This window comes from Symsagittifera roscoffensis, chromosome 3 (assembly GCF_963678635.1).
Source record: "Symsagittifera roscoffensis chromosome 3, txSymRosc1.1, whole genome shotgun sequence".
In the NCBI taxonomy this organism is placed as follows: domain Eukaryota; kingdom Metazoa; phylum Xenacoelomorpha; order Acoela; family Convolutidae; genus Symsagittifera; species Symsagittifera roscoffensis.
Genome location: NC_087064.1, coordinates 77174254 through 77198723, shown reverse-complemented (window position 1 = coordinate 77198723; position 24470 = coordinate 77174254). Strand labels below are relative to the sequence as shown.

At 34.9% G+C, this 24470-nt stretch overlaps 2 protein-coding genes across 2 annotated transcripts in view; both read left to right on the top strand.

Moving 5' to 3' along the window:
• The first annotated feature begins 513 nt into the window (after positions 1-513).
• Positions 514-24470, top strand: part of LOC134842854 (uncharacterized) — a 29450-nt gene continuing 5493 nt past the window's right edge. Inside the window, exons 1-4 of the mRNA XM_063859355.1 lie at positions 514-524; positions 6916-7238; positions 9265-9504; positions 17416-17687. Coding sequence (XP_063715425.1) covers positions 6950-7238; positions 9265-9504; positions 17416-17687 — 801 coding nt within the window. The 5' untranslated portion in view covers positions 514-524; positions 6916-6949. The remainder of the gene's footprint in view (positions 525-6915; positions 7239-9264; positions 9505-17415; positions 17688-24470) is intronic.
• LOC134842856 (ethanolamine kinase 2-like) overlaps positions 22462-24470 on the top strand; it is a 262324-nt gene continuing 260315 nt past the window's right edge. Inside the window, exon 1 of the mRNA XM_063859359.1 lies at positions 22462-22471. The gene's annotated coding sequence lies outside the window, so the exon portion shown is untranslated. The remainder of the gene's footprint in view (positions 22472-24470) is intronic.

Here is a 24470-nt window from a genome sequence, read left to right as displayed (position 1 = left end):
GAGCGACTTCAGGCCGAAAGGACTTCAGGCAGAAACTTTGTTTTTCCAAATGTTTTAAAATGTGCGTATTTTTTAGACCTGAAGTCCCTAGTTTTTTGCAATTCGGCCTGAAGTCCCGTCCGCTTGATGTCCAGTGTCCCTCTTCTGCTAAAAACTCTGCTCTACCCAAAACTTTTGCCGGACACCCTTGATTTTGTCTGATTGGTTGAAATTAATTAAGAATTGAAATTTGGTTACGTAGCAGTAAGTAGACAACCGTGTAAGCAGACCGGTCAGTAAGCAGACAAACTTTCAAATTCTATATGTTATCCTATTTTTTCAAAATAAAAACCAAAACCGGGTTTTATACCTGGACATTTTTAAACATCTTTATTTTTCAAAGCCTAATCTTATATTTTATGTGTCTGCTTACTGACCTGTCTGCTTATGCGATTGTCTACTCACTGGCCGCACACCAAAAAATTTGAAGCATATTAGCTCAGTTAACGTTTTGTCCGCTTAACAGAAGGAAAACCTGGATTTTGGTTAGTTGGACCTTTTCTACTATTCGGACCTTTTCTCAAAAGATATTCACCCACCCCTAGAGCTTTGATATACCTTTTGTTTGTTCCGCTTGACACCATTTTTCAATACGTTTGAAGAGTGTCGCTTTTCGCGAAAATGAAGGCGTGCGATTGAAACAAAAAGCAGGGTAAAATATAATAAAAGTCATTGGGTTAAATTTCTCATGTGGTGCTGGACTGATAGCCATTCAAAACAAATCAACTATCATTGAAACGGAACCGACAGGGGGAATTATAAAAACCTGTCCCAACTTTTAAATCCACTGTTCCTGTTCACATTCATGCACCATTAACTTTCCAGATTATTTCCGTTCCATTTGTTGGTTTAAAAGTTAACCTCACATAATTTACACACTGGATGTGCAGTTTTAAATCCAAATTTAATTGAACGCCACAGCGAGTTTTTAAACACCGGTTGGTAAGTTTTTTTGGCGTTGTGTCGTTTTTATTTTCATTGTAGCACGTTATTAAAAACGGATCGCAGAAAAAAAAACTTTTCTAAATAATGACCATTCAACAAACTTTGGTCGGTCTTAAGCATTTAGGAGAGTTTTCCCTGCCGCAAATTTTGGTGAGCTTTTATTGCATTTTGCTGGTTTCCAATTTCGGAGTAAAATATAGCACAAATTGTTTTTAGCAGAAATTGTTTTTGACTTCAGTGTTGTCACATCAAAATTTCAGTTCGTAAAACGGGCCCAACGGTAAAGCAATACCTATCTCTTTATAACTGTTTTCCACCTGTCGTACCCAGTAACAAGTCTACCATATGAAGAAATAATTTAAACGGTTAAACATGTGTGAATTTTATGCCTAGTAAAAACAAATCTCCCCGGTGTTGCAATTTTTTTGCGCTAATAAATTAAAGCATCGTTATCAAATATTATTCTGTTAACAATTTACTTTATAACTTTTAGTTTTTGTGGCTTTATTTTAGCCAATTTTTCTCCTTAAGCTCTGCATCGGAAGTTATTGGAAAACTGCTTCAAATTCAATTATCCTCTCTAATCGGTCCAGATATCAAAAAAGCGAGAAAACATTTAAACATTATTTCTTTGAAATGCTGGACGAACACTAATAGCTTTGAGTTTTTCACGTTACTACCATTTAATAGGTAACATAGTAAAAAGAAGGCTAGGCAGGCCATAAAGTAGACAAATAGTACATTACCCAATCAGAATCGAGATAAGAAAAATCAAAAATTTCAAACCAGTTTTTCTTGACACTGGGAATCCTTTTTCGGAAATTTTGATAACTTCGATCGAATCACGACTGAAAGGGCTTTAATATGATATATCACTAACGTCACTCCGATGATTATTTGTGGTAGCTGATTTTGCTCGGAAAACAAAAAAAGAAAAAACTAAAACACACCCGAATACACAGTTCCTCCCCATTTTTCAAACGATCAGAACAAAAACAAACCAACGCAAACATAATCGTTTATCATTGGACCAAATCTTAAACGTAACATGCGGCAATATTACAAAAAGCAGATAGAAAATGCCCTGCTCTCAATGCGGCAGTCAGTTTTTGTTCGAGCCGGTACAGGTCTGGGTGGGCATTTTCACTATTTACGCGGCGATCAGCGTTCGGTCGGGTTAAACCATTGAAGGTCGGGGTGGGTTGGTCACTTTTTACGTGGCAATCAGGGCTTGAAAAATGTCACTTGGTGACCAATTAATTGGAGGCAACTAAATTACTCCCACTTTTTTCCAATAACTGACTAATGACAAACAAATTTTAGTTTGAAATATTTTGGTATTTTTTTTAAATTTGAGATAAACTGACAGCCTTTATGATGATGTACGATATGTGAGACAAACATTTGATAAGGCCCAAACATTTTTCAACAAAGCCGGTTTTAGACTTAAAATATAGCCTTCTGCCGAAGAATCTCGATATCAGTAGCGGATTTAGGGGGACGCCCCTCCTCATAAATTCGACCCCCTGCCGACACAAAGGGTCTCCCTTTGTACATTTTTGAAATATGCATTTTTAGTTGAAGGGTCCTAAATTGCTTTTTAGTTGAAGGGCCCTAAATAGCTTTTTAGTTGAAGGGCCCTAAATTGCTTTTTAGTTGAAGGGCCCTAAAAACGCGATTTTTTGGGTCAACATTTTCCAAAATGGTGTCTAAAAACGCCTTTTTCGGCCTTTTTTTTTAAATTTTGTCTGTGGCGCAGAAAATTTGACCAAAACAGGGTCTTTTTAGAGCTTTCAGAGAGCTCGTAAAATCAATTTAGTCAACCTAAGAAAAAAATTGATAGAATTTTCGAAAATCCTAGATCTGGCCCTGCTCGAGTTGAAACTATTTCTGAACGCGATCGATCAGTTTTGCTTTCGGTCGAAAACACGTTGCTAAAGCCATGAACCATAAGAAATTAATTGCAATTAATTGATAATTGACAAACGTGGATGACCGATTTAATTAATTGGCATAAATTTGCAGTAATTGACTTTTTATATCCCAATTGTTTTTCCAGAACCCCTGGTGGCGATCAGTGTTTGGCTCAAACCATTACAGGTTGGGGGGGGGGGGGGGGGGGGGGCAGGTTGTTATTTCTGTTCAACATCAGTATCACTTTTTTGTCGATTTAGATAATAAAAAGCTATTTTCCTTCTGTAAGCCTCTTCTGTTGGTATTTTTGATTTTTAATAGTTTTCCAAGCTTATAACATTTGACAACCTCTGGTTTGAGTTCTTTTCTGATGTTTTCGCAACACGACTTGTGCACTTTTCGTGAAATTTTGAATTTACTTAGATGACAACCCGCAGGGAAATTTGCACTGGACTCACATTTATTGTGACCACGATGAATACCAACTGTTGCAAGTATTTGTAGTATGCAAATATTGTCGGCTGTAGGCATTCCATATTTCGATCCAATAATCAAAAACTATAACTTTTTTTCATATTTTTTTTGTATAAAATCTTGTTTTTTCTTTGGGTATTAAAAACTTAATTTACTGACAAATGGAATTGAATTATAATTTTTAAAGCAATTTGCTATGCCGTCTGAAGGTAAAATTTCAAATTGAACATTTTGGCAATTTTTTTGAGGTTTTTGATACACTTTGTATAACCACAGGATTGAGTTTTTCGATACAAGGTCTGAGTATGAAGAAATAGCAGCTGTAAAAAATATATCGGGAAACTTTTTTCAAACCTAGCTTTTGAAGTCAGCTTCATGATAGTAAACAAAAATTTCAAGTTCAAAAATCCGATGCAGATCGGTCACCAAATGTAAATGCAGAATGGTCGTTATATATAAGTAATAATTTTCAGGTTTTCCGCCTATTAGATCCAGCAATGTGCATTTGTTCACAAAAGTATCACAAAACTATATATAATAAACTATCAGGTTTTTGTAATTTTGACAGAAATTTTGTGTTAAAAATGCAAATCAAATCTATTTTAAAAATATAAACTCAACCTAATGCGGTTTTGCTTCAAATAGGGAGGGGCACTGAATTAAAATATGATTTTATTGGTTGTAATAAGTGACTGCAGAACCTATTCTTGGAATACAAAAAGATAACTGCAGAAGCGTTTTGGTGAAATTTCCGGTGAAAAAAGATCTTGTAGTTTGTCAGTTTTTTACTTCCATTTTTCAATTTCTTAGTTTTTCTTGGCTTGGAATTTTTTGTCCCTAGCCGGAATTTTTTCTATTTTGCTGCGCAGCAAGCAAGTTTTGTCTAAATTTTTCTTTTGCCGAAAATTTGAATTAGGATCTTTGTTTTTGGATGCATGTAAGTTGTTGTTTCGACCACCGAAATTGGAGAGGCAGTTTGTATTTTTGTTGTATGTTAGTTTTTTGTTGTTTTACACAAGCAGGTCCCACAAATAATCATCGAAGTGGCTCAAGTGTTATATCAGATTGAAGCTTTTTTAGTGTCAAGGAAAATTGGTTTGAATTTTATGTTTTTCAGTCCAATTTCGAGCAAAACCACAGTCGAGCAAGCTTATTATAATATAAGAGTGCAAATTTTGCTTAAGCCGGGCAAGTTTAGTTTTACTGCAGAGTTTTCTAAGGTTTTTCTAGCGCCTTCTTAAAAATTAGAAGTTTGAAATTTTTTTCAAATCATTTTTAATAGTTTTTCCGTTTTTTTTTTTGAAGACAGCTGGTGTCCAATCTGACTAATTTATAATAATTATTGCACCAGCCGTATTTCCAGGCTTTCGCATAAATCCTCTCTTGTCATCAGGAACAGAAAACGACACAACTTGAAAATAAAACAGGATATTGTTTTTTAAGCTTTTCATGATTGTGTGGTGGGATTTTTCACTGCTTCTTGCACAGCAGCCGGCTACTCTTGTTTCTTATGGAATTTAATAATAAATCATTTATATTGAAGATCATTGGGTTTTCATAGTTTTTTTCGGGGATGCTTACAATCAGGCTCATGGCATAACTAATCTTGATCGACGAAAAATCTGTTTTTTGACGTTTCTTTAAATCTGTACCCAATGTAATCCCTCGTTGCCTTGAAAAAGAAGCTCGAAACAACCTCATTTAGCTTTATTATTTCGATTTTCAAAAGAAGTAAACAATTGATATTTGTGATGTTTCTGAATAACAATTTCGAATTTTTAGTTAACCGTTTCGACGAAGTTTAATAATATACTTCTGAAAGTTATTGTTCCGACTTTCGATACAAAAGTAACGGAATATTTGTGCTCGGGGTGGGTTTTTTTTTCTTCAGACAAATTTCGACATTTTAACTAGCCATTTTTGACGGAATATATCATTCGAAAGCTATTGTTGTCCTGAGCTCAAATTTGAAAAGATAATTCACCTGTGATCATTTTTCGTAAAGTTATGAAGGTTTAAAGATTGCCATTTTGGCCATTTTGACCAATTTGGGACAATTAAAGCGCGATATATTTCGCGCTATGAACGCGTAAGCGGAGATTTAATCCGTCTTAGAAGTCGTTCCAAATTGGTTGAAAGAAGCTTGTTTGCCATAGTTGATTTGTTACAATGAGCGAAATCTATTCTTTTGTACTCTATATGGCGTGTGGGGGGATGATTTCCTAAAAAATTTCAAATTTTAGAATTTTTTTTTTCATTTTATTTTATTACATTAACTTTTTCATGTTATTATTGCTCCATAAACCTTAAAAGGCAGTCGGAACATTCAGGGCTTCGCCCTGATACGAGCAGTCTTGTTAAATTTTGAGTTCAAAATTTCAAAGAAAAAGTTTACCTGTGACCATTTTTCGTATAGTTTAAGGTTTTGAAAATTGCCACTAAACGATAATTAATGCGCGCAAGTTTTGTATTAACGTGTAGCGTGTGCGGTCAATTAAATCATTTCAGTTGAATTGAGGCAACAATTATTCCGAACTTGTTACGAGATGAAAATATATTACTTTCCACTCGACGTTACGTGTGGTTATAACTTCAGCATTTAAACTTTTTCGTCAAATTTATGTTTTTTTTTTTACAAAAGTTAAGAGTTTAGAGAAAAAAAGAATTTAATTTTCCCAAATCAAGTATTTCTCTCATGTATTTAGATGGGAATAGAACATATATAGCTTGTAGACCAGATGTTCTATTCCCTATCTTGCTAGCGATGTTACACAAAACTTCAAAACTACAAAGCCAAAAAGTATCCAAATACTCGGGGGACATATTGTTATATGTGTTAAGTACCCAATATTTAGTAAAACAAAACTTTTGAAGTGTTTGCTACAAATAAGAGTTTTTAATCTTTTCGAGATTGTCGCGAAAGGGGATCATCAAATGAGCGATCTACCTTGAAACAGTTTGGGGGGAAAATTGCATTGACAATAAAGTTGTAATTCCAGCAGGTATTTCTTCAGGAAGCATTATCTTGTTTAAGTGCATTAATCTACTGTTGAAGTTATGAGAGAGAGGAGAGGAAATCTCGATAAGATTTTCTTTTCCTTAATTAATTTGATTTGTTGGACGAAATTGTAATTTAGTTCAAATTGATCTTCACACCAACTTCAGTGACTCTTTTATCTGATGTACTCCAAGTACTTTTATATCCAACAAGTGCCAAAAAACACCAGGTTGCTTCTACAGCGCTAAAATTAATTTTTCTCTTGCTTCTGTTGCAAAATGGCAATATTCGACCTTATTCAGCTATCAAAGTATTTGTTTTTAATCAAAGTAAAAATGACAATTTGTTTGTTTTGTAAAATCAAGTGTTCCGGTTTTCTTTTGATAGTTCGTATCAATTTGAACTTATTTCTATTGAATACGTTCCTTTTTTATGCCATTTTTTCTATATTTTGATTTAAATCTGTTTTTGGTCTAGTTTTTCTCCCTCTGTTTTAAGATGATACTCCAAAAATCGAAAAAAAAAGAAACCATTTTGAATTTTAGGACCAGTCCAGCTTTCAATTACGAGGGGATCAAGATGATAACAAAGCGACGCATAATCAAATTCATTGTTCTTCTAGCAGTTGCCATTTACACCTTGGTTTTTGCATTTTCACAAATTAACGGTCACCCTAGTGTGGGCAAAAAACGACATCCGCGGCCCAACTTCGGCATTCGGGATCCCGGTTCGGCAGTCAAAACAGGTGCTTCAGTGAAGGCTTTTGACTATCAGCGATTAAAAGCCCTCAACGATGAAATGCTGAGACGATTTCTGGAAGAGTTCCCCGAAATGAACAACGCTTACAGTCCAAATACTGCAAAATCAAGTAAGGTTCATTTTGATTTGCTCAAAAGGTATGTCAAAGTTTATTTTTTGCATATACTTGTCAACGACCTTGATTGATGTAATTGTAGCTACGAGAAAAAGGATTTGGGGCTTTTATATGATTAATTAGGTAGTTTTTCAAGTTTTTTTTTCGATATCCTGATAGATGCTTATAACTGCAAAAGTTGTCTGCTTTATGCTATTTTATTATAACAATTGCAGAAAGTTTATTTGAAATGGATCTGAATAGCTATTAATTTTACGAGTTTGCTATGGATGTAGAATTTGGAGAAAAAAATGCTCACCACTGCAAGTGACAAAGTTTGAAAAAATTTTCAAATACTCCATTTCTAAAAGTTGGTCACTTATGTGCTGAAACAATCAAGTTTGAACTATAATCTCAGAACGAACCACTTTGGTTGACTGAATTTTCGAACAAGCGCTTTGATACCGAGGCACAATTGTTATATTGGAAACAGATTCATGCTTTGTGGTCTATCGATCATTACTCATTTTACTTTAGGGGACAAAAACTCGGTCATATTTTTTGAATCACCCAGATTCCGAAATTCTGATCAAAATTGAAAAAGTTTGGCTGAGAGTCCATATTTTGCTAAAAGACACGAAGGCACAATTGAACTCATATAAGTTTTTAGGTTTTTGAGCACTTTTTCGCCGATTAAGAGCGAATGATCGAATCTACTCTCTATGAAAATCTCAACACTTGATTCCCGGACTTACCATTTTGGTCCAAGTATCAAAAACGCCAGTTTTCCATGTCTGCTGTAAATTTTTCGAAAGCACTTGAGCTATATCTCGAGTACATGAAAGTAGAAAAGTTTTTTATTCAATGTGAAATCAGCTCTTCGAGAAAATTGAGTTTTTCATAAGAAAATGTTCCCGATTTCGTTTTTTTCCTGCAATATCATGGCAGTTGGGAACTTTACTGCAGGTGGTTAAAATTGATTTTTTCAGACTCCAATTAAACTGGCAATTCTTTCAATCAAAGTTTGATATTTTTTAATGGTAAGTTAAATAATATCTTTGGGCTGATTAAAATGTTTGTTCAAATGCGAGCTAAAGTCTTACCAAAATACTTCTTGAAAATTACACATAGAAAAGGTAAAAATCTAAAGTTTGTTTTAAATTTTCTTCACTGGTTTTTTGTGATAATTCGGGTAAAATCCATATTTGCGACAATTGCGTTAAAAATTAAATTTGCGACAATTTCGCTTAACTATAACGAAAAAAGAGTAACGCAACTAGAGAACTTAAAACAGAAACAGAAGCAAAATCTTTCAATTTTTTGGAATGCAATTATTATTGTAGTTTTGCCCTCCAATGTGGTAAACCAAATATCGTAGCTAAATCAAATGATTGTTGTATTCAATCAAAACTTTATTTACCCATCTGGGACCCGAAATTCGAAACAATTTTTTTTGCAAAAACTTCTTTTTTGTCCAATAAATTCTTTATTACATAGGTAGTAAGAAGAGCAGTGCCATATTATGAATTCATTTTTTGAAAACCCAATCATTATTTCTGGCTCACTTTTGTTGCATTCGCATTATCATTATATATTTGCATCTGGTTAATTGGTTGCTTGTGTTAGATATTTTTCAAGATGGCTCAGATGCTCGGACGTGAGTTTCTTAATCTTGAGATCGGTGGTTCGTTATCAGAGTTTTTATTAGTTTTACCTTCGGCTCTCTTTCCTTCCCCCACCTGCGAATTTTTACAAGTTGAATTATTGTTCGCATCATCCGATGGTTATGAAAATTGACATGCGTACTAATTAAGCCATGCCAAACATATTTACTCGTCATAATTAACCTTGTGAAAACAATCGCTACAACATGAAACTGATGCTGATGCGAATTGGGGGAGGGGTTTGGGGTAGGAAAAGAGGAGCTTTACTTTTTCTTTCCTTTTCTTTTATGAACCCTTTCAGGACTATCTTTTGCCGTTTTCTCGCATGTGCTTGAGAAGTCCAGCTTCGAATCTGTGTAAATTAATTACAATTTCAGGTTCACTGGCTGCTGAGTGTAGTAGCCGCACGAATACCAACAGACGAGGGCATACTCGCAGTGCCTCCCCCTCGGATGCAACCAGTCTGCCCCTAGCCCCACCTGTGTTCTACCCGCTAGGACACAATCCTAACAGTAACAGTGGGTGGGGGAGGGGAATGACAGAAAGGGAGGAAGTGAGCTGCAAACAAAGCGAGGTCGCCTGGACCAACAGCTGCTGCAGAACAGTCTATTTTTTAGGTCAGTCAACAGTTTACTTTTTCTGACCATTTTTTTGTTCTGAAGTAACTGCGACCTAGGTCAAAAATTTTCCACAAATTTATGGGTTAATTCTTAAGGAAGCGCGTGAAATACCAAAAAGTTTCAAAAAGCTCTCCCAGTATCGAAAAAAATGGTTTAAAATGTTTAATATTCAAGCTAAATTAAGACTGGGAATGTGTAAAAGTTTTTTAACTATACAAAAATTGCTCTGTTTCAAAGAAAATTGTTACATCGACCAGGAGAAATAATCTGACTGAACCAACATCTAAAAGTATCAAAATTTGGCTTCAAACTGCCCGTTTTCATCATCTGCTCCAAGTTTTCTCTATTGCGTGAAATTGTAAAACAAAAACTCGATATTAAGAGTTTTCTCACTCAAAAATCAACTTTCTGGCTGAGGATTTTTCATGTTGCATAAAAAGTTTTTGCATCACTTATTTGAGAAATAATTCACGCCCTTAGGAAAATATTTGCAGATATTTTCGTGGAAAAATTAAATGCCTTTTCGGGTGTTTATTCTGAAATGCTTGTTTTTTGTTTTTAAATGAAGAACAATTAATTGGAATTTGCTCAAAATTTTTACATGAATCCTAGGCAAATGGTCGGTGCGAACCTCTATGAAAATAGCGAACTTTGATTTTTATTCACTTACCAGTTTGTTTTGCGAGTAATAAAAATTTTAACATCCGAATTGTGAAATTGTACGTGTTTGGTAAATTTCATATATAAAAATTCTTTAGTGGTATATAAACCAGCCAAAGTATAAACCAGCTACCATAAAAACCAGCCAAAAATACGTAACTGTTATTGTTCCGACTTTCGATACGAAAGTAACGGAATATTTGTGCTCGGGGTGGGTTTTTTTTTCTTCAGACAAATTTCGACTTTTTAACTAAACATTTTTGACGGATTTTTTTAATATCATTCAAAACGTATTGTTGCCCTGAGCTTAAATTTGAAAAGTTATTTTACCTGTGATCATTTTTTGTAAAGTTATGGGGGTTTAAAGATTGGCAATTCGGCCAATTTGGGACAATTAACGCGCGATATATTTCGCGCTATTAAAGCGTAAGCGGAGATTTAATCCGTCTTAGAAATTGTTCCAAATTGGCTGAAGGAAGTTATTTGCCATAATTGATTCGTTACTAGAAGCGAAATTTATCACTTTGTACTTTATATGGCGTGTGGGGGGATAATTTTCACAAAAAATCTCAAATTAAAAAAAAAATTACAATTTATTTTTTTACACAAAGTTTTTTCAAGTTATTACTGCTTCATAGACCATAAAAGCAGTCGGAACATTCAGGGCTTTGCCCTGATACGAGCAGTCTTGTATAATATTTATGTAACAATTATGTAACAGTAATGAAAATTATGCATATTTCATTCAAATGACGTAACTTTTCGGTTTGTTCATATACTCTGCGCGTTTTTGGTTAGTTTATACTTCGGCTGGTTTATTTGCACTCAATTCTTTTTTGTTTGTCGCTGAAAATGTTTCTCGTAGCAGGAACTACTGCTTTTACTCCGTTTTTATTAGAGGAAGAGTTCACTCCGATCCGATGGCAAAATAATTGCTGATGGTAAAAATTGGCGTTTTCAGAGCCTAAATAAACTGGTTTGTCTTTCAACGGTAATTTTAGACAAAAAGAAGCCACATCAAAAAATTAGCCTATTTTTTGTTGTTGCACAGGAATTGGTTTTTCCGGTTTGATATTAGCGCATCAAGTTTTGCAGGGGCCATTACTTAAATTTGGTAGCGTTTTTAGTACCGTCAGTTAAGTATATATGCTTCAATAGCTGGGTCTCCATTTTTAGGTTTGGAGTACCAGTTGCCGCTTGTCATCACTTATCTTAGTCCGGTAGTACGATCCAAATGGCAATCAATGCGCGCCGTTTTTCTTTAATACCGCAGTTTTCTTTTATGCAAATCAGATTTTGTTTGAAAAAAGAAAGTTTTGTTTTTTTCATCACGCATGCATACTTTTGAGGAATCAAGAACGACATGAGTGCTTCAGTGTATTTTGATAACTGCTGTCAAACGAGATTGTTGAAGAACCAGTACAAAAGATTCATAAAATAATAATGAAAGTAAGATGAAAATTAATACAAAAATCCAGAAGTTTTATTTTCCTCTTCAGTCGTGGACGCAGTGATATTTTGGACGGTTTTTGCTTGTTAAAACTTAGCACACTTATTTTTAAAAAATGGGCTTCTATTGACTCAAATATATTATTATTATTATTATTGAAGCTTTACAACAAAAGTTGAAGGGCGTGAGCCCGTAAACATATTAAGAAAAGTCTATGGAATGCGGGAAACGGCAGTTGCTACACAGGCAGCCAAAAGTCCAGGAGCACGAGTCTAGTTCGTTATAGTGGCGGTGATAGTAGTCCCAGAAAAACTTGATAACACGCGGTTTGACGTTGCTCCCATCGAGGTTGATATGTCGGTGGAGAAGATTATAGAGGCGTGGGGCACGATACCAGAAATTCTGTCGTTGAATTTCTTTTGTGATGACAGGAAGTTCAAATAGGCTGTGAGTATGAGCTCGTGTGCGGTGCTCTATGTTTTCACTTCTTCTTGTGTAATCATACCAGGAAATGTGGAGTTAGCACCGATAAGTTTGAGGAAAGCAAGAATATCATACACTTGAATATTTAGAGATAGTGGAAGAAGGTTGAGTTTTTTCAATCTGTCGCAGTAATTGTCATCACAATATTTAAGCATCCAGTAGGTGGCGCGTCTTTGGACGCGTTCAATCAGGCGCAGATCACCTTTCGATGGACTCCAAGCAGTGGATCCGTACAGTAGAATTGGTATCACCATTGATTTGTAAAGGTCCTTTCTATGCTTTGTGCTCACTCGGTGGCCAACATTTCTTTTGATTAAGTTTAATACTCTATTTGACTTGCTGCAGGCACCAGTTATGTGGTCTTTCCACTTCAGCTTGTCGCTTACCAAGAGGCCAAGATCTTTTTCCAAACTTGAATGAGCTAACGGTTTGCCATAAAGAGCCAGATCGGTTGGCTCTGTTCTAGAAAAGGTAACAATTGAACATTTGCCGACATTGAAGCTCATGTAGTTTGATCTACACCACTCTTCTAGAGAGGACAGATTCTCCTGCAACCTGGAATTTAGGATCTTCTGATGTATTGACAATATCTTTGTGTCATCAGCAAACATGAATGTCTCAGAAACTAGATTGAGAGGCAAGTCAGCTACATAGATGATGAATAGTAATGGTCCAAGAAGTGAACCTTGGGGAACCCCGCTGGTTACATCAAGAAGTTCGGACCTTGCATCTCCAATTTGGACAAACTGTTTACGTTGATCAAGATAACTGCGCAGAACTTTGAGTAACTTTCCTTGGATACCCAGAATCTTCAGTTTTCTCAGAAGCACAGTGTGATTTATTTTGTCAAATGCTTTCGCAAAGTCCAAATAAACGGCTTCGATTGTTACGTCAGTGTTGGAGATATTGCGATAGACATTGTCTAGATAGCAGAGCATTTGTAAAACTGGTGAGCGATTTTTGGTGAACCCAAACTGCGAAGAGTTTATGTGTGGAATTGTTTTTCTTTCCTGATTCCTATGTAATTTTGAGGGAAAGAAAAAATGCGCTTCAGCATCGCCAGCAACTTTAACTCTAATTTTGATGGCTAACTCTAGTATAAAAAAATGCGCTTCAGCATCGAAGCTCAATAGTTCTTTTTGTTTGCAAAGTTCGCAATTCTCTTGACTGTGAATCCAAGTTTCGATTGCTTTCCGTGTAACAATCAGATGATGCATTTACAAAAAAGTTTGTTTCGTTTTTTAAACTGCAATTGCTGGCGAAATTTTGAATTACTCTGCTTGTGCAATTTATCTTCTGGTCATTATCGGTTCAGTCATTTTGAATTATTCTGTGAATTTTGGAGCATAAGTCTTGGACCGTAACGTTGTCCTGGTCTTGGAGCAGTACTTTCTTGTACTTGTCGGGCGTTCTGCCAATGAGTTTGGCGAATCAAAATCAATTAGAAAGACTGTTGTCATGAGAGTATTGGCTTGATAATATAATTTTTGAAGCCATATTATCTGGTTCTATCAGGCCCTGTGTCAAGGAAATACTCTAGGGCTGGGTTTTCAGAAACTGCCACACCATCCTCTTCTCCATTTGATAACTGCAAGTTATTTTGATGGCTAACTCTTAATTTTTTAATCCATTTTTGCATTCTGATTCTGCTTTTTCTTTGAACAACTGTTCTTAATTGAGTAATTTCACAATTGTGTACTATGGCTAAAAGGAACGTAAAAATTTTGCGAAAGGCTGAAAAAAGTATATTTAGTGAATTTTATCTGGGTTACAATTATATTTTAAACGTCCAGTTAGAGCTATCCAGGGGCGGATCCTGGATTTTCTCGAGATGGGCGGATTTTCAAAAAAAAAGTGAAATTTTATCCACCTTTTTTTAAGTCGACCAAATTGATTTTCCGAGCGCTCACAAATCATTATAAAGACCCTATTTTGACCAAATTTTCACTGCAGGCGAAATTTTGAAAAATCAGGCCCAAAAAAGGCGGTTTAGGCACTTTTTGGAAAATGTTGACCAAAAAATCGCGCAAAAAATCAAAATTAGTATATATATGGTGCCAAAGGTGCTTTTTTTAAACATTAGGGTCTGTCAGTCTAAAATTTAGAGCTCAAAATAGTAAAAATGGGGACCCTTTGGGTTGGCAGGGGTAGAATCCCTGAGGGGGCATCCCCCCCAAATCTGCTGGTGGAGGAGCTATCAAAGTCTAATTGCAGCTATAGATTTCTAGTTACAGACTAGTAATTGGGTCTTCTTTCTGGTTATCGAAACGAAACGTGGCTTTCCTGAACTGTGGTGGTAATTAGTTTCATTTGTAGCCATGACAAATTGATTTTACATGCAGAATTAAAAAAATATCGTGCACTTATCAATATCATGCAGAACAAAAACATTCTCGCAAAAGAAACTTAACAAGTTTACAAAAACCTCTCTCAACAGAAAAAAATCATGGTTTTTCTTGATTTTTTTGATGAACTTGCAGTAATTGCCAAATATATTCGCAATCTCTTTAGACGAGAGACTACTTACTGCAGAGAAAACGCTCTAGAAATCACCATTTCCAAAACGAAAAACTTTTTTGAGCCAAATAAAAATAGTACTTGAATGCCTTATTGTTCATATTGTTTTTGAAAGATGACCTCAGATGTTGTGTTTTTAATATCGCCCTGAATGTTTCAAGGCTTCTATTTCTTCCTGACACACCGGGCTTGCATTTTTAACAGATGTATGATAATCAAATTCTTCTCATTTATTTGATTAAATTGAGGAACACCGTTATCTTAAATCCCGCCTTTCCCGAAAAAAATAAGGTCTCAACCAAAATTTTTAATAAAATTTTCAGGTTTTTAATCAAGTTATTGGTTTTTATCCGTCTTCCCTCGATATTGCAAAATCACCATTTTCAAATACGTGACACTTAAAAGAAGCAACTTTCTAAATGAAATATTTCTCAAATGAAAAACAAATTCGCAAGAACAAAATAAGTGTGATAAATTTGAGGTCGATATTTTGGAGTTTTTAATCAATTTTCACGCCTCATTGTTTTTTCGCCTGCAAAAAACGTTCTTCCACGGTTTCTCTGTGCTATTTACTCGGGAATCTACATGTTTTCCATTTGAGAGTTTTAAAGTTGTGAGCCATTTGGTAGTTATGTCATTTTAGACGTAATTTAAAAAAGATACAACAATTTTTTTTAAATATGAGCTCAGAACAGCTGATTTGTTCAACAAAAAATTTCTAAAAACGTTTTGAACGCGCGAAAACAAATAGCGATGTAAAAATTTAATTTGAACGTTTTATGCATATATACCTTGACTTTGGACCTTGAATACCACGTTGAATTTAACCTTTACACTAGTGGATAAAGGTAAAATCAAATTCAAGTTTTTGCTCTCTAAAATGCGTAATTTTAGACCAATTCTTTTAGACCAGATTTTGATAGAGTTTTATCAAATAGTTTATATCGACCGACTTCAAATGATCTGAACTGCCTTCTCTGAGTCACAAGTTTTACCAGATTTTTCACGGTCTGAACGTGCCAGTTTGTACCATTTGTAATAGGTTTCTTATAGAAGTGAATGTTTTTCCGTTTAAACGGATTATTAAAGTTGATCATGCGAAGCGAAACATTTTAAATGACAAAATTGCATTGTTCGGTATGACAACTTTCCTCAACTGTAGTTTCGAATAATTTCACACCGTTGGAAAAACCTATTACAATAATTGGTAAAAACTGGCTTTTTCAGACCCAGAATGAACTGGTAAAAGCATCAAATCAAAAATTGTTCTTTTCAGAGAGGGTAGTTCAGATCATTTGCAGTCAGTTGATGTACACTTTTTGTAAGTTTTTAAGAAACTGCGCTTTTATGCCTTTAGATGGCAAAAACCCAAATTTGCGTTTATTTTTGTCCTTTAGTGTAGTTTCATTCTTTTTTCACCAGGAAATATTGGTTATATGGCTCTTCTACCCTCCCCTATTATACTGGGCGACATTGAAAAAGCATCAGTAAGAACTCGATGAATCTTTCGTGAAAATAAACGGTTGAAGAACTAGTGAAATCTTTCAGACTCACGCTTTTGAAGAAAATTTGATCACATTTCGGCAAGAAGTTTACACTTAACTCTTTTCTTTTTTTTTACTTTTCATGTGAGCTTGAAACAAAATTATCCTTAAAACAAAGTAGGAGAACCCAGTTTTGACCCAAAAAAGGTATGGTCATAATTTTGTGGAATTGGCAACAGATACATATTCTATTAGGCTAGAAAAATGCAAGTATGCTTTTTGAGCATCCCTGATTCTAAATCGATAATGGCATTTCAAAAATTTACTAAGCATGAACATATGTTACTAGAGACAGAGACAAAGAGAAAAGAGAGAGTGAAGTCAGCTAAAGATTCACTTTTAGTCCAAATAAATTACAAAAAAATTACAAAAGTTATAGGTCAGCAAAGAATATTTAAAAGACAGTTTTTTGAACTTAACATTGAGTTTTTCACAGGCTTATGTTTAAAACGAAATTTTTTGTACTTAAGCGTGCTGAATTTTCCAACTCATTTAAAAAAGTATCTTCTTCATTTTTTTTCTGAGTTTGCCTTCATGTAATTTTCATCTAGGCTTAGACTAGCCAATCAGATACGTTAAATTAAATAATTTTAATCTGTTTTATTGAACCTAATACTGACTTCACATGTTTTGGCAACATGTTCACTCTGAGTAAACATATTTGTATTCATTTATAGTTTTGGAATGAAGGTGGCTAGAAAAACTTATAACCAAATTTTATCCTCGTATCTGCGTTAGAATCTAGTATGTACATGTTGTCAACTTCACAGACGTTCTGTTCATGGCTTGTCTTTCAATTTTATTTTGTTTATCGGCCTTCCATGGGCGATGTTTTTCCAGAACTGTGAACGAAACAAGGTACTAATTTTAGTTCCATGAATTGAATCAGGTAAAACGTAGGTGTTTTTCTTCTTTATTTTTGCCCAATTCGTTTTTTACAAAACTTAAATTCTAGGTAATTTGTCGATATCTGTTGCTATCTACCAGAGAAAGCATATAGATTTTTCAAATTTTAAAAAGCTAAACTTGAAAAGTTTTTTTTTGCCACATTAAAATTTTGCTGTTGCGTTTTCAATCTCGCCCAGTATGGTTAGTAAATATAAATTTTACGGTTTTACAATCAGATTTAAAAAGCTGTATAAAAAGAAAAACTGTGGAAATTGTGTATAAGTAACCAACATACCAAATTTTATGCCAATTGAACTACGTGCACGAAACTCGAAGAGTAGCTCAATTGTGCGTGTGTGTGTCTAGGCGGTGGGAAATGTGGCAGCACCAGTTTGGCTATTCTGCTCAAACACAACATGTCTTCAATGGGCCAGTTCGACCCCAGCAGTGGCTTCGCGGACGGGGGCAAGGAACCGTGCTGGGCACTCACTTCAGGAGGGGAGAGGGAACTGTACAACAAGTTCCCACAGTGCAAGTCACCCCGGTGCACGAGTAGGAGAGACGAGGTGAATTCAGGGGAGACGAGAAGTCATCAGGAGAGAACAGTTGTGCTGGATGGGTGTCCCAGGTACACAAAGGTACGACCAAACAGCAATTATACCATGCCGAAACAGTAAATATATCTATGAGGACTTGAAAGCTAGTTGGTCGGAAATGTCTCAACAGCAGAGGTTTTTGCTATTTTTTTAAATATGGATTAAAGGTTTCTTAGCCTTTGTTACAGAGCGTGGAAAAATGAGCGGGCATAAGTTTTAAAAACTTCATGCCAATTTTAGTGTCCGATACACTTGTTGGCTCGGTTGTGGTATGACAGTTATCAGATGTTGCGGGACCTCCGAGATAATTTTAAACCCTGCGCAATAAAAAGCGTCTTTTTTGTCCAAAGTGCGTCCAACCCTGGTAAAATACGACTCTCCGCGAATAAGGTTCTGCAGATGATGAATAAAGGAGATTTCGATGCAGGGCGTCAAAAATATTCATTTAAACCTGTGCTATTGATACTTTTTCAGCACAAAACTGGGATTAAAGACATCGGCTTTATTGAAATTTGTTTTTTGCTCCGATATACCAAGTCCCAAACACTTTGACGCAGATGAAAGTAATTTAACAAATTTTCTGCTCAAGTATAAAGCAGTCTGCAGTATCAAATTTTCATTAGTTTTTTTGTCAAGTAAATTGGTAGTACTTTTTAAGGCTGTTCGGCTTGAAGCAACTAAAACGATTAAGGAAAGCCATCCATTTGAGCTGACAAAATTTTTACTACTTCTACCCAATGGCCAAAGAAAGAAAGAAGTTATTTCTCCAATAATTGTTCAGTAAGGTTATATAGCATCAGATATTGAGATTTGGAGAGGACAGACAACGGGATCCACCAAGCGTCTGCGTTAAAAAGTCATAAAATTTTTCAAAGAACAGATTTGAAAATATTATTGAACAAAAACGTGTCTTTTCCAAAAAGTTTTTATTTTCATCAAGCAAACATACTTCCAAAAGCCAGCAGAGCCAGTTTCAAGTTTTGTCAGATCTATAATGCTACATCAGTCAGTATTAATGAATTAGAAACAGAGTGAAGAACCTGTTTACTGAACAAACGCATTTATTTATTTTTATTTTCGAAAAGCTTCGAGTAATTGTAACAGGATCTAAAGGATTCCAAAAAACTACATGCACCTTTTCCATATTTAAGCGTTTAGTTTGTACAATAATCATTTTCAAAAGAAATTTTTTTCTTTTTTTTTCAGATTTAATGAGAAAATTTCAAAAAAGTTCTGAAAAATGCGATATCTCAAAAACTAGAAGGTTTTGGACAGTCATTTTTTCCCACAAAAAATCTGACTTGCCGGGGATTGCCTAGCAGCGTTTAACCAATAGATCCGAACTTTTTATTTTTTATAAAATTCATAATTTTTTTAACCAAAGCAAAATCTTGATTTTAAAAAGAATCTTTGAATTTGTGGTTAAATCTTGATATTTCATCAAAATAACCATTTTCAATTTCAACAGGAAGTGAGTCTCAGGTTTTTAAATTAATGTACAATTTTCATCCTCTATAACGTATCGAGAATCTTTAATTTTCACGTTTGCAAAAAGATTCCACAAGTAATCTTACACAAGATCTCCTCGTTACTTTTTGAGAATTTTGAAAACTAAACATTTCGTTAAAAAAGACAAACAGTGCATTTTGTTTACAGATTTTAGAACGAAACTCAAAAGCTTCTAGATATGGTACTCATAAACTGTCAGCATTATATTTTTCTGGAAAATATTTTCACACTGATCTTGCCGTTTTCCGAAAAAAAAAATTTAAAATGTTCTTTTGTATTACGAAAATTGGGTTTAAACAGAAAAACTACACAACCCGTAAATCAAAAGGCTATTCTGAAGAATAGGGACTACATAACTGCGGTAGTAGTCCAGTAGTTGGCCCCTTGGTACAAAATGTCTTAGTTTTGACATTAAACCACGTTGTTTTCCAAGTCTCAGTTTAAAGAAATCTATGTGACTGACAAATGAGAGTTTGCAATACTTGCATGCGGGTTTGACTATTATTTGAAATTAATACAAATTGAAATCATAATTGGAAGCACTTGATTTAACGTTCATTTGCACTGTTTAGATATATTGGTTACTAACTGATTTGCTGTTAACCATTGATTTAAAACATCTTGGTCAGACTTAGCATTTTGACATGGCATTCCATAGCTGTTAAACTTGTATCCTTTGCAAAAAAAGTACTTCTGCCGACCTACAACACAAACGAAGATCATTAATATAAATAATTTTTATAATTCTGCCAGTGCATCAATTGTACTATGTTTACTACGAAAACCATATTAATAAGGATAGAACAGGGAGAATTTTTCAAGGTGAGAATATGCACGGTTGTACATTGCTCGTTCATAGATTTTACGATTTTACTGCAAACAATTAAAAGAGATATAGGTCGGTAATTATTTTCATCTGTTCTCGATCCTTCCTTATGCAAAGGAAAAACCTTCGCATTGCAAAGATTTCTGGGAAACAAACTTTTCGAAAATAAAAGGTTGGTTATGAACGCTAAAAAAGGAGCCACAACTTCAGACAATTTTTTTACTATTATATTACTAATGTAATCGTCACCTGAAGAATATTTATTATCTAAGCTGTTTCCTATTTTTAAAACTTCCTCTGTATTTGTTTTAAAGAGGTTCATTGAAAAAGGAACGCTCACAATGTTCGGTCTCTCATTTGTAGGAAGGTCGTTTTTGAGTGTTTTCCCTATGGTTTTGAAAAATTTATTAAATTTTTTCGCATCTTAAAACTTCCTCTGTATTTGTTTTAAAGAGGTTCATTGAAAAAGGAACGCTCACAAGGTTCGGTCTCTCAATTGTAGGAAGGTCGTTTTTGAGTGTTTTCCCTATGGTTTTGAAAAATTTATTAAATTTTTTCGCATCTTAAAACTTCCTCTGTATTTGTTTTAAAGAGGTTCATTGAAAACGAAACGCTCACAATGTTCGGTCTCTCAATTGTAGGAAGGTCGTTTTTGAGTGTTTTCCCTGTGGTTTTGAAAAATTTATTAAAATTTTTCGCATCTTAAAACTTCCCCTGTATTTGTTTTAAAGAGGTTCATTGCAAAAGGAACGCTCACAATGTTCGGTCTCTCAATTGTAGGAGGGTCGTTTTTGAGTGTTTCCCCTATAGATTTGAAAAATTTATTAAATTTTACTACAAACAATTAAAAGAGATATAGGTCCAACAGATTATCGCAAAGATTAGGGCACGATTGCATTGGGGGAATTTTTTTAGTTTTAAGGTTTTTCCCACTAATATCATTTAGAATTTTATAAGTTTTTCTTGAGTCTCCAATACAATTTTTGAATTTGTTCCAATAAAATTTTTTTGGGTTGCTTCACTTCTTTTTCGAATTGCACTCTTAAACTTTCGAATTTATCCCGAAAAATTTCTTGCTTGGTTTTGACTGCAATTAATTTTTTGTGCGCGCCATTTCTCTTACTTCGTAGATTGTTGGACGCATTCTTAATTGATTTTTCGACCACTTAAAAGGATCAAAATTATCCAGAACATCAACAAAAAAACTCTAAAATTTTTCAAAAGCATCAGCTGGGTCCTGAGTATCAAAAGATTTTATTTTGTTGTTTTCGAAAGTACCATCCAATTTTTCCAAAAAATTAGATACCTTTTGCAGTGACCTTAGAAACCATTTATCCCGAAAAGGAGTTTCATCCTTGAAACTTTTATGTTTAATGTCCCATTCTAAAGTTATCGGATAATGGTCAGATCTTTTTTTTTTTCAAAATTGAGTAGCTTTGAAACAAGGAAAGGCTTTTTTTGATATTTGAAATGATCAAGACAAGTTTGCGTATTTTCGATAACGCGAGTTGCTTGGTTTGAAATGATATCAGAACCATTTGAAGTTGTTATGTTTATATAATTCTGAACAAGCCGGTTCTGCATGGTATCTATATTGAAATCGCCACACACAATGAGAGGCCTACTTAAAATTTTTTTCTCAACTAAGAATTGATCCAGTTTTTCTACGAATGACATTTTGGTTGTTTTAGGTTTAATGTATGCAACACGAACCGAAAACTTGACTTAAATTTCCGATATTTCAGCTAGTATATCTTCTTCAAATGGAATTTGAACTGTTTCACCAAAAAGCAAGTACTTCTTGTTTGTATCATGACACCGCCACTATGAGAGCTTCACTATTTGTATAGATTTATTTACAAAAACTCATTAAGCAGGTTTCACTTATGCCACTTCCTATAAGCCATGTTTCAGTTAGACATAGGTTATCGAGAGTAGACCTTAAGAGATAGTATAATTGCTGGGCTCAGGTCTTCAAGTATATTAATTTCTTTCGTGTCCATTGACTTCGCTAGTTCTCTCTTTTTCCGTTTGAGTTCAATTTTTGCAACCCTTCGTGCAAACTTAACAGTTATAGGTTTAATTGCTCCACTTCTAGTTGGTAGGCGGTTTGCAATGGAGATATATTTTTAATCTATGCAGACAACTGTTTTTGAGAGATTTAGCACCTTTCGTAAAGTTTCCTCTGATTTCTCATTGATTGTCTTTCCGTGCTCATTGGCTTTACTATCCTGTTTTATCCCAAAAGTTTTGATGTCACACCTTCTGATATATGTTTCCAGCTTTTCTCCTGACACTTTGTCATCAGGTCATTTTTGCTTTCGCTGAATTCAAGATCTTGCACCATTTTAGCATAAACTTCGTCTTTCAGCTCATTCACGGTACTTCTGACAACTTCTGAAATCGCTGATTGCATTTTAACTATCACTTGCACTACTATAGTAAGAACTGCCTTGCTGATTGCTTTTTTTTACTGCTGAGCTTATTAAATTTAGCAGTTTTGTAACGCTCTCGTCTTCACTAAGTGGACTTAGAACTGTAGAAGGTCTTTTTGATGTAGTTTTCATTGCAGCAATGTGATCCAGATATCGCAGGTCGGGAACTTTTGCTTCAGTGCTGTTGTCGCCTTCTGGGCAGGAAGTTGAAACAGCATCAATTTGGTTCGGTCTTGAAATAAAATCCTCGTAGCTGAGATTTTTTTGTCGATTATTTTTAAAAATTAAGTACAAATACATTTCACGGCTGCTTTTAAAAGTTTTAAAACGTGAGGAGGCTGTTTCGATCACTCACTTTCTTGAATGTCAAAAATTGATTGCCTGTTTCAATTTTGTCAACAACTTTTTGGTTTTGATAACATCATTAAGAGCTAGAGCTCCTGTGAAATTAGTGACGTTATCTCTTTCTGTTCTCGCCAACTTTACATGGTTTGCTGTGAACCGCCGCGAGATGTGAATACACGTCTATTTTGTCTGGCGAGAAACTACCACAAAATGAATGGTCTGAGACAAACAAAAACAGCTTTAAATTTGCTTACTTCGAAAAGACGTGAAAAGTCTATTCCAGATTGGTTACACGGTTCGCGGATTTTATTTTTCAACTTGAATTGCACGCTTTTTATACAGGTTATATCGTTATGACGAACGGTCGGACAAGTTCTCGATCTCCGATTATCTCGATTTCCTCGCGCATAGAGTTGAGTACCAAATAGCCCTACCATGAAGAATATCTTCATAATATTGTCCAATGACGAGTAGGACTAACTCTGATCTCATCGAGACGGGAATTTTTTGTCAAGTGCATAATCTGATTATGAATTTCTACCGCGAACTCTTACTCAATTTTAATCTGGGTCGTAGAAGGCGTTCTTTTAAAGAGCTTAGTTGTACTATTTAACTAATTTTTTGTAGCGAGCTGCTTTTGTTCAAGATTGATTTATTTTTGGTTCCAAACAAAGTAGATTACATCTTGGCAATGATCCTATTTTCTGACTGAAATGATTTTTTGGGTGTTTTTTTTCGGATTACTTGTCTTTTATTTCAACCGTTAAAAAAACTACAGCAAGCAGTGTGAGTTGTGCGAGTCCACAAAATTTAGTTTTTTAGGTTTAAATTACTTTCAAAGACTGTTTTCCATGAGTATGATTAGAGCAAATTTAATAAACTTGCTTGCTTTGTTATTTTTTGTTGCATGTTCGACTTTGCGGTAATTCAGCGGGAGATGGCTGTTAATTGGATCTTTTTTCTAGATTTCCAATAGATTTCCAATTTACAATGAAGATGATCTCAACATAACAGCTAATTCACCGCTAGAAGCTAAGCCGACATGATTGATGTAGTAGGGGCATGTTTCCATACACTGCCAGGTGAATTGACTTGCAATTGTGAACCATGATTTGCGACTCAGGCTTTCCGCGTTCTTAAACTGTGCAAGCGATTAGGCTCAAAACATTCTTGAAAGATTATGCGGGGTTCATTTTTTCCTGAATTTTCTTGAACTGCTTTTAGAAGCTTGGAAGCTAAGCTGGCACCGCAAAATTGATGCTTGGGAACTGAAATAGTTTTTACAGGAGTCACTTGTGTTTTTGACGTCAGTTGATACGCAGCGGCTTTGTTGTTGACAACTGTTATTCTAGCGTATATTGCTGCTGCGTGTGCTTTTTCAGAAGCATCCCCATAGATATGAAGCGGAACTTCTTTGATTGAACGAACTTGTTTTTATAGGTTGTTTTTGCAGTTTTCGAACTCGTTTTTGCAGTTTTCGTAATTTAGGAAATGTCCGAGTGAGATCAAACCAATTATCCTGGGCATTTTGACTAACTTCAATATCTCAGTCGCATCATTGACCCAAAATTGTTGAATGAGGCGCTTGAAATTATTGAAAAACGGAGCTAGCCAACCCGTTGGATTGAGTAGTTTCAAGATAGTTGACAGCCAAGTCTATTTGTGAGTACCTGAATTAGGATAGAGCAGTTCAAATTATAGGTTTGTTTG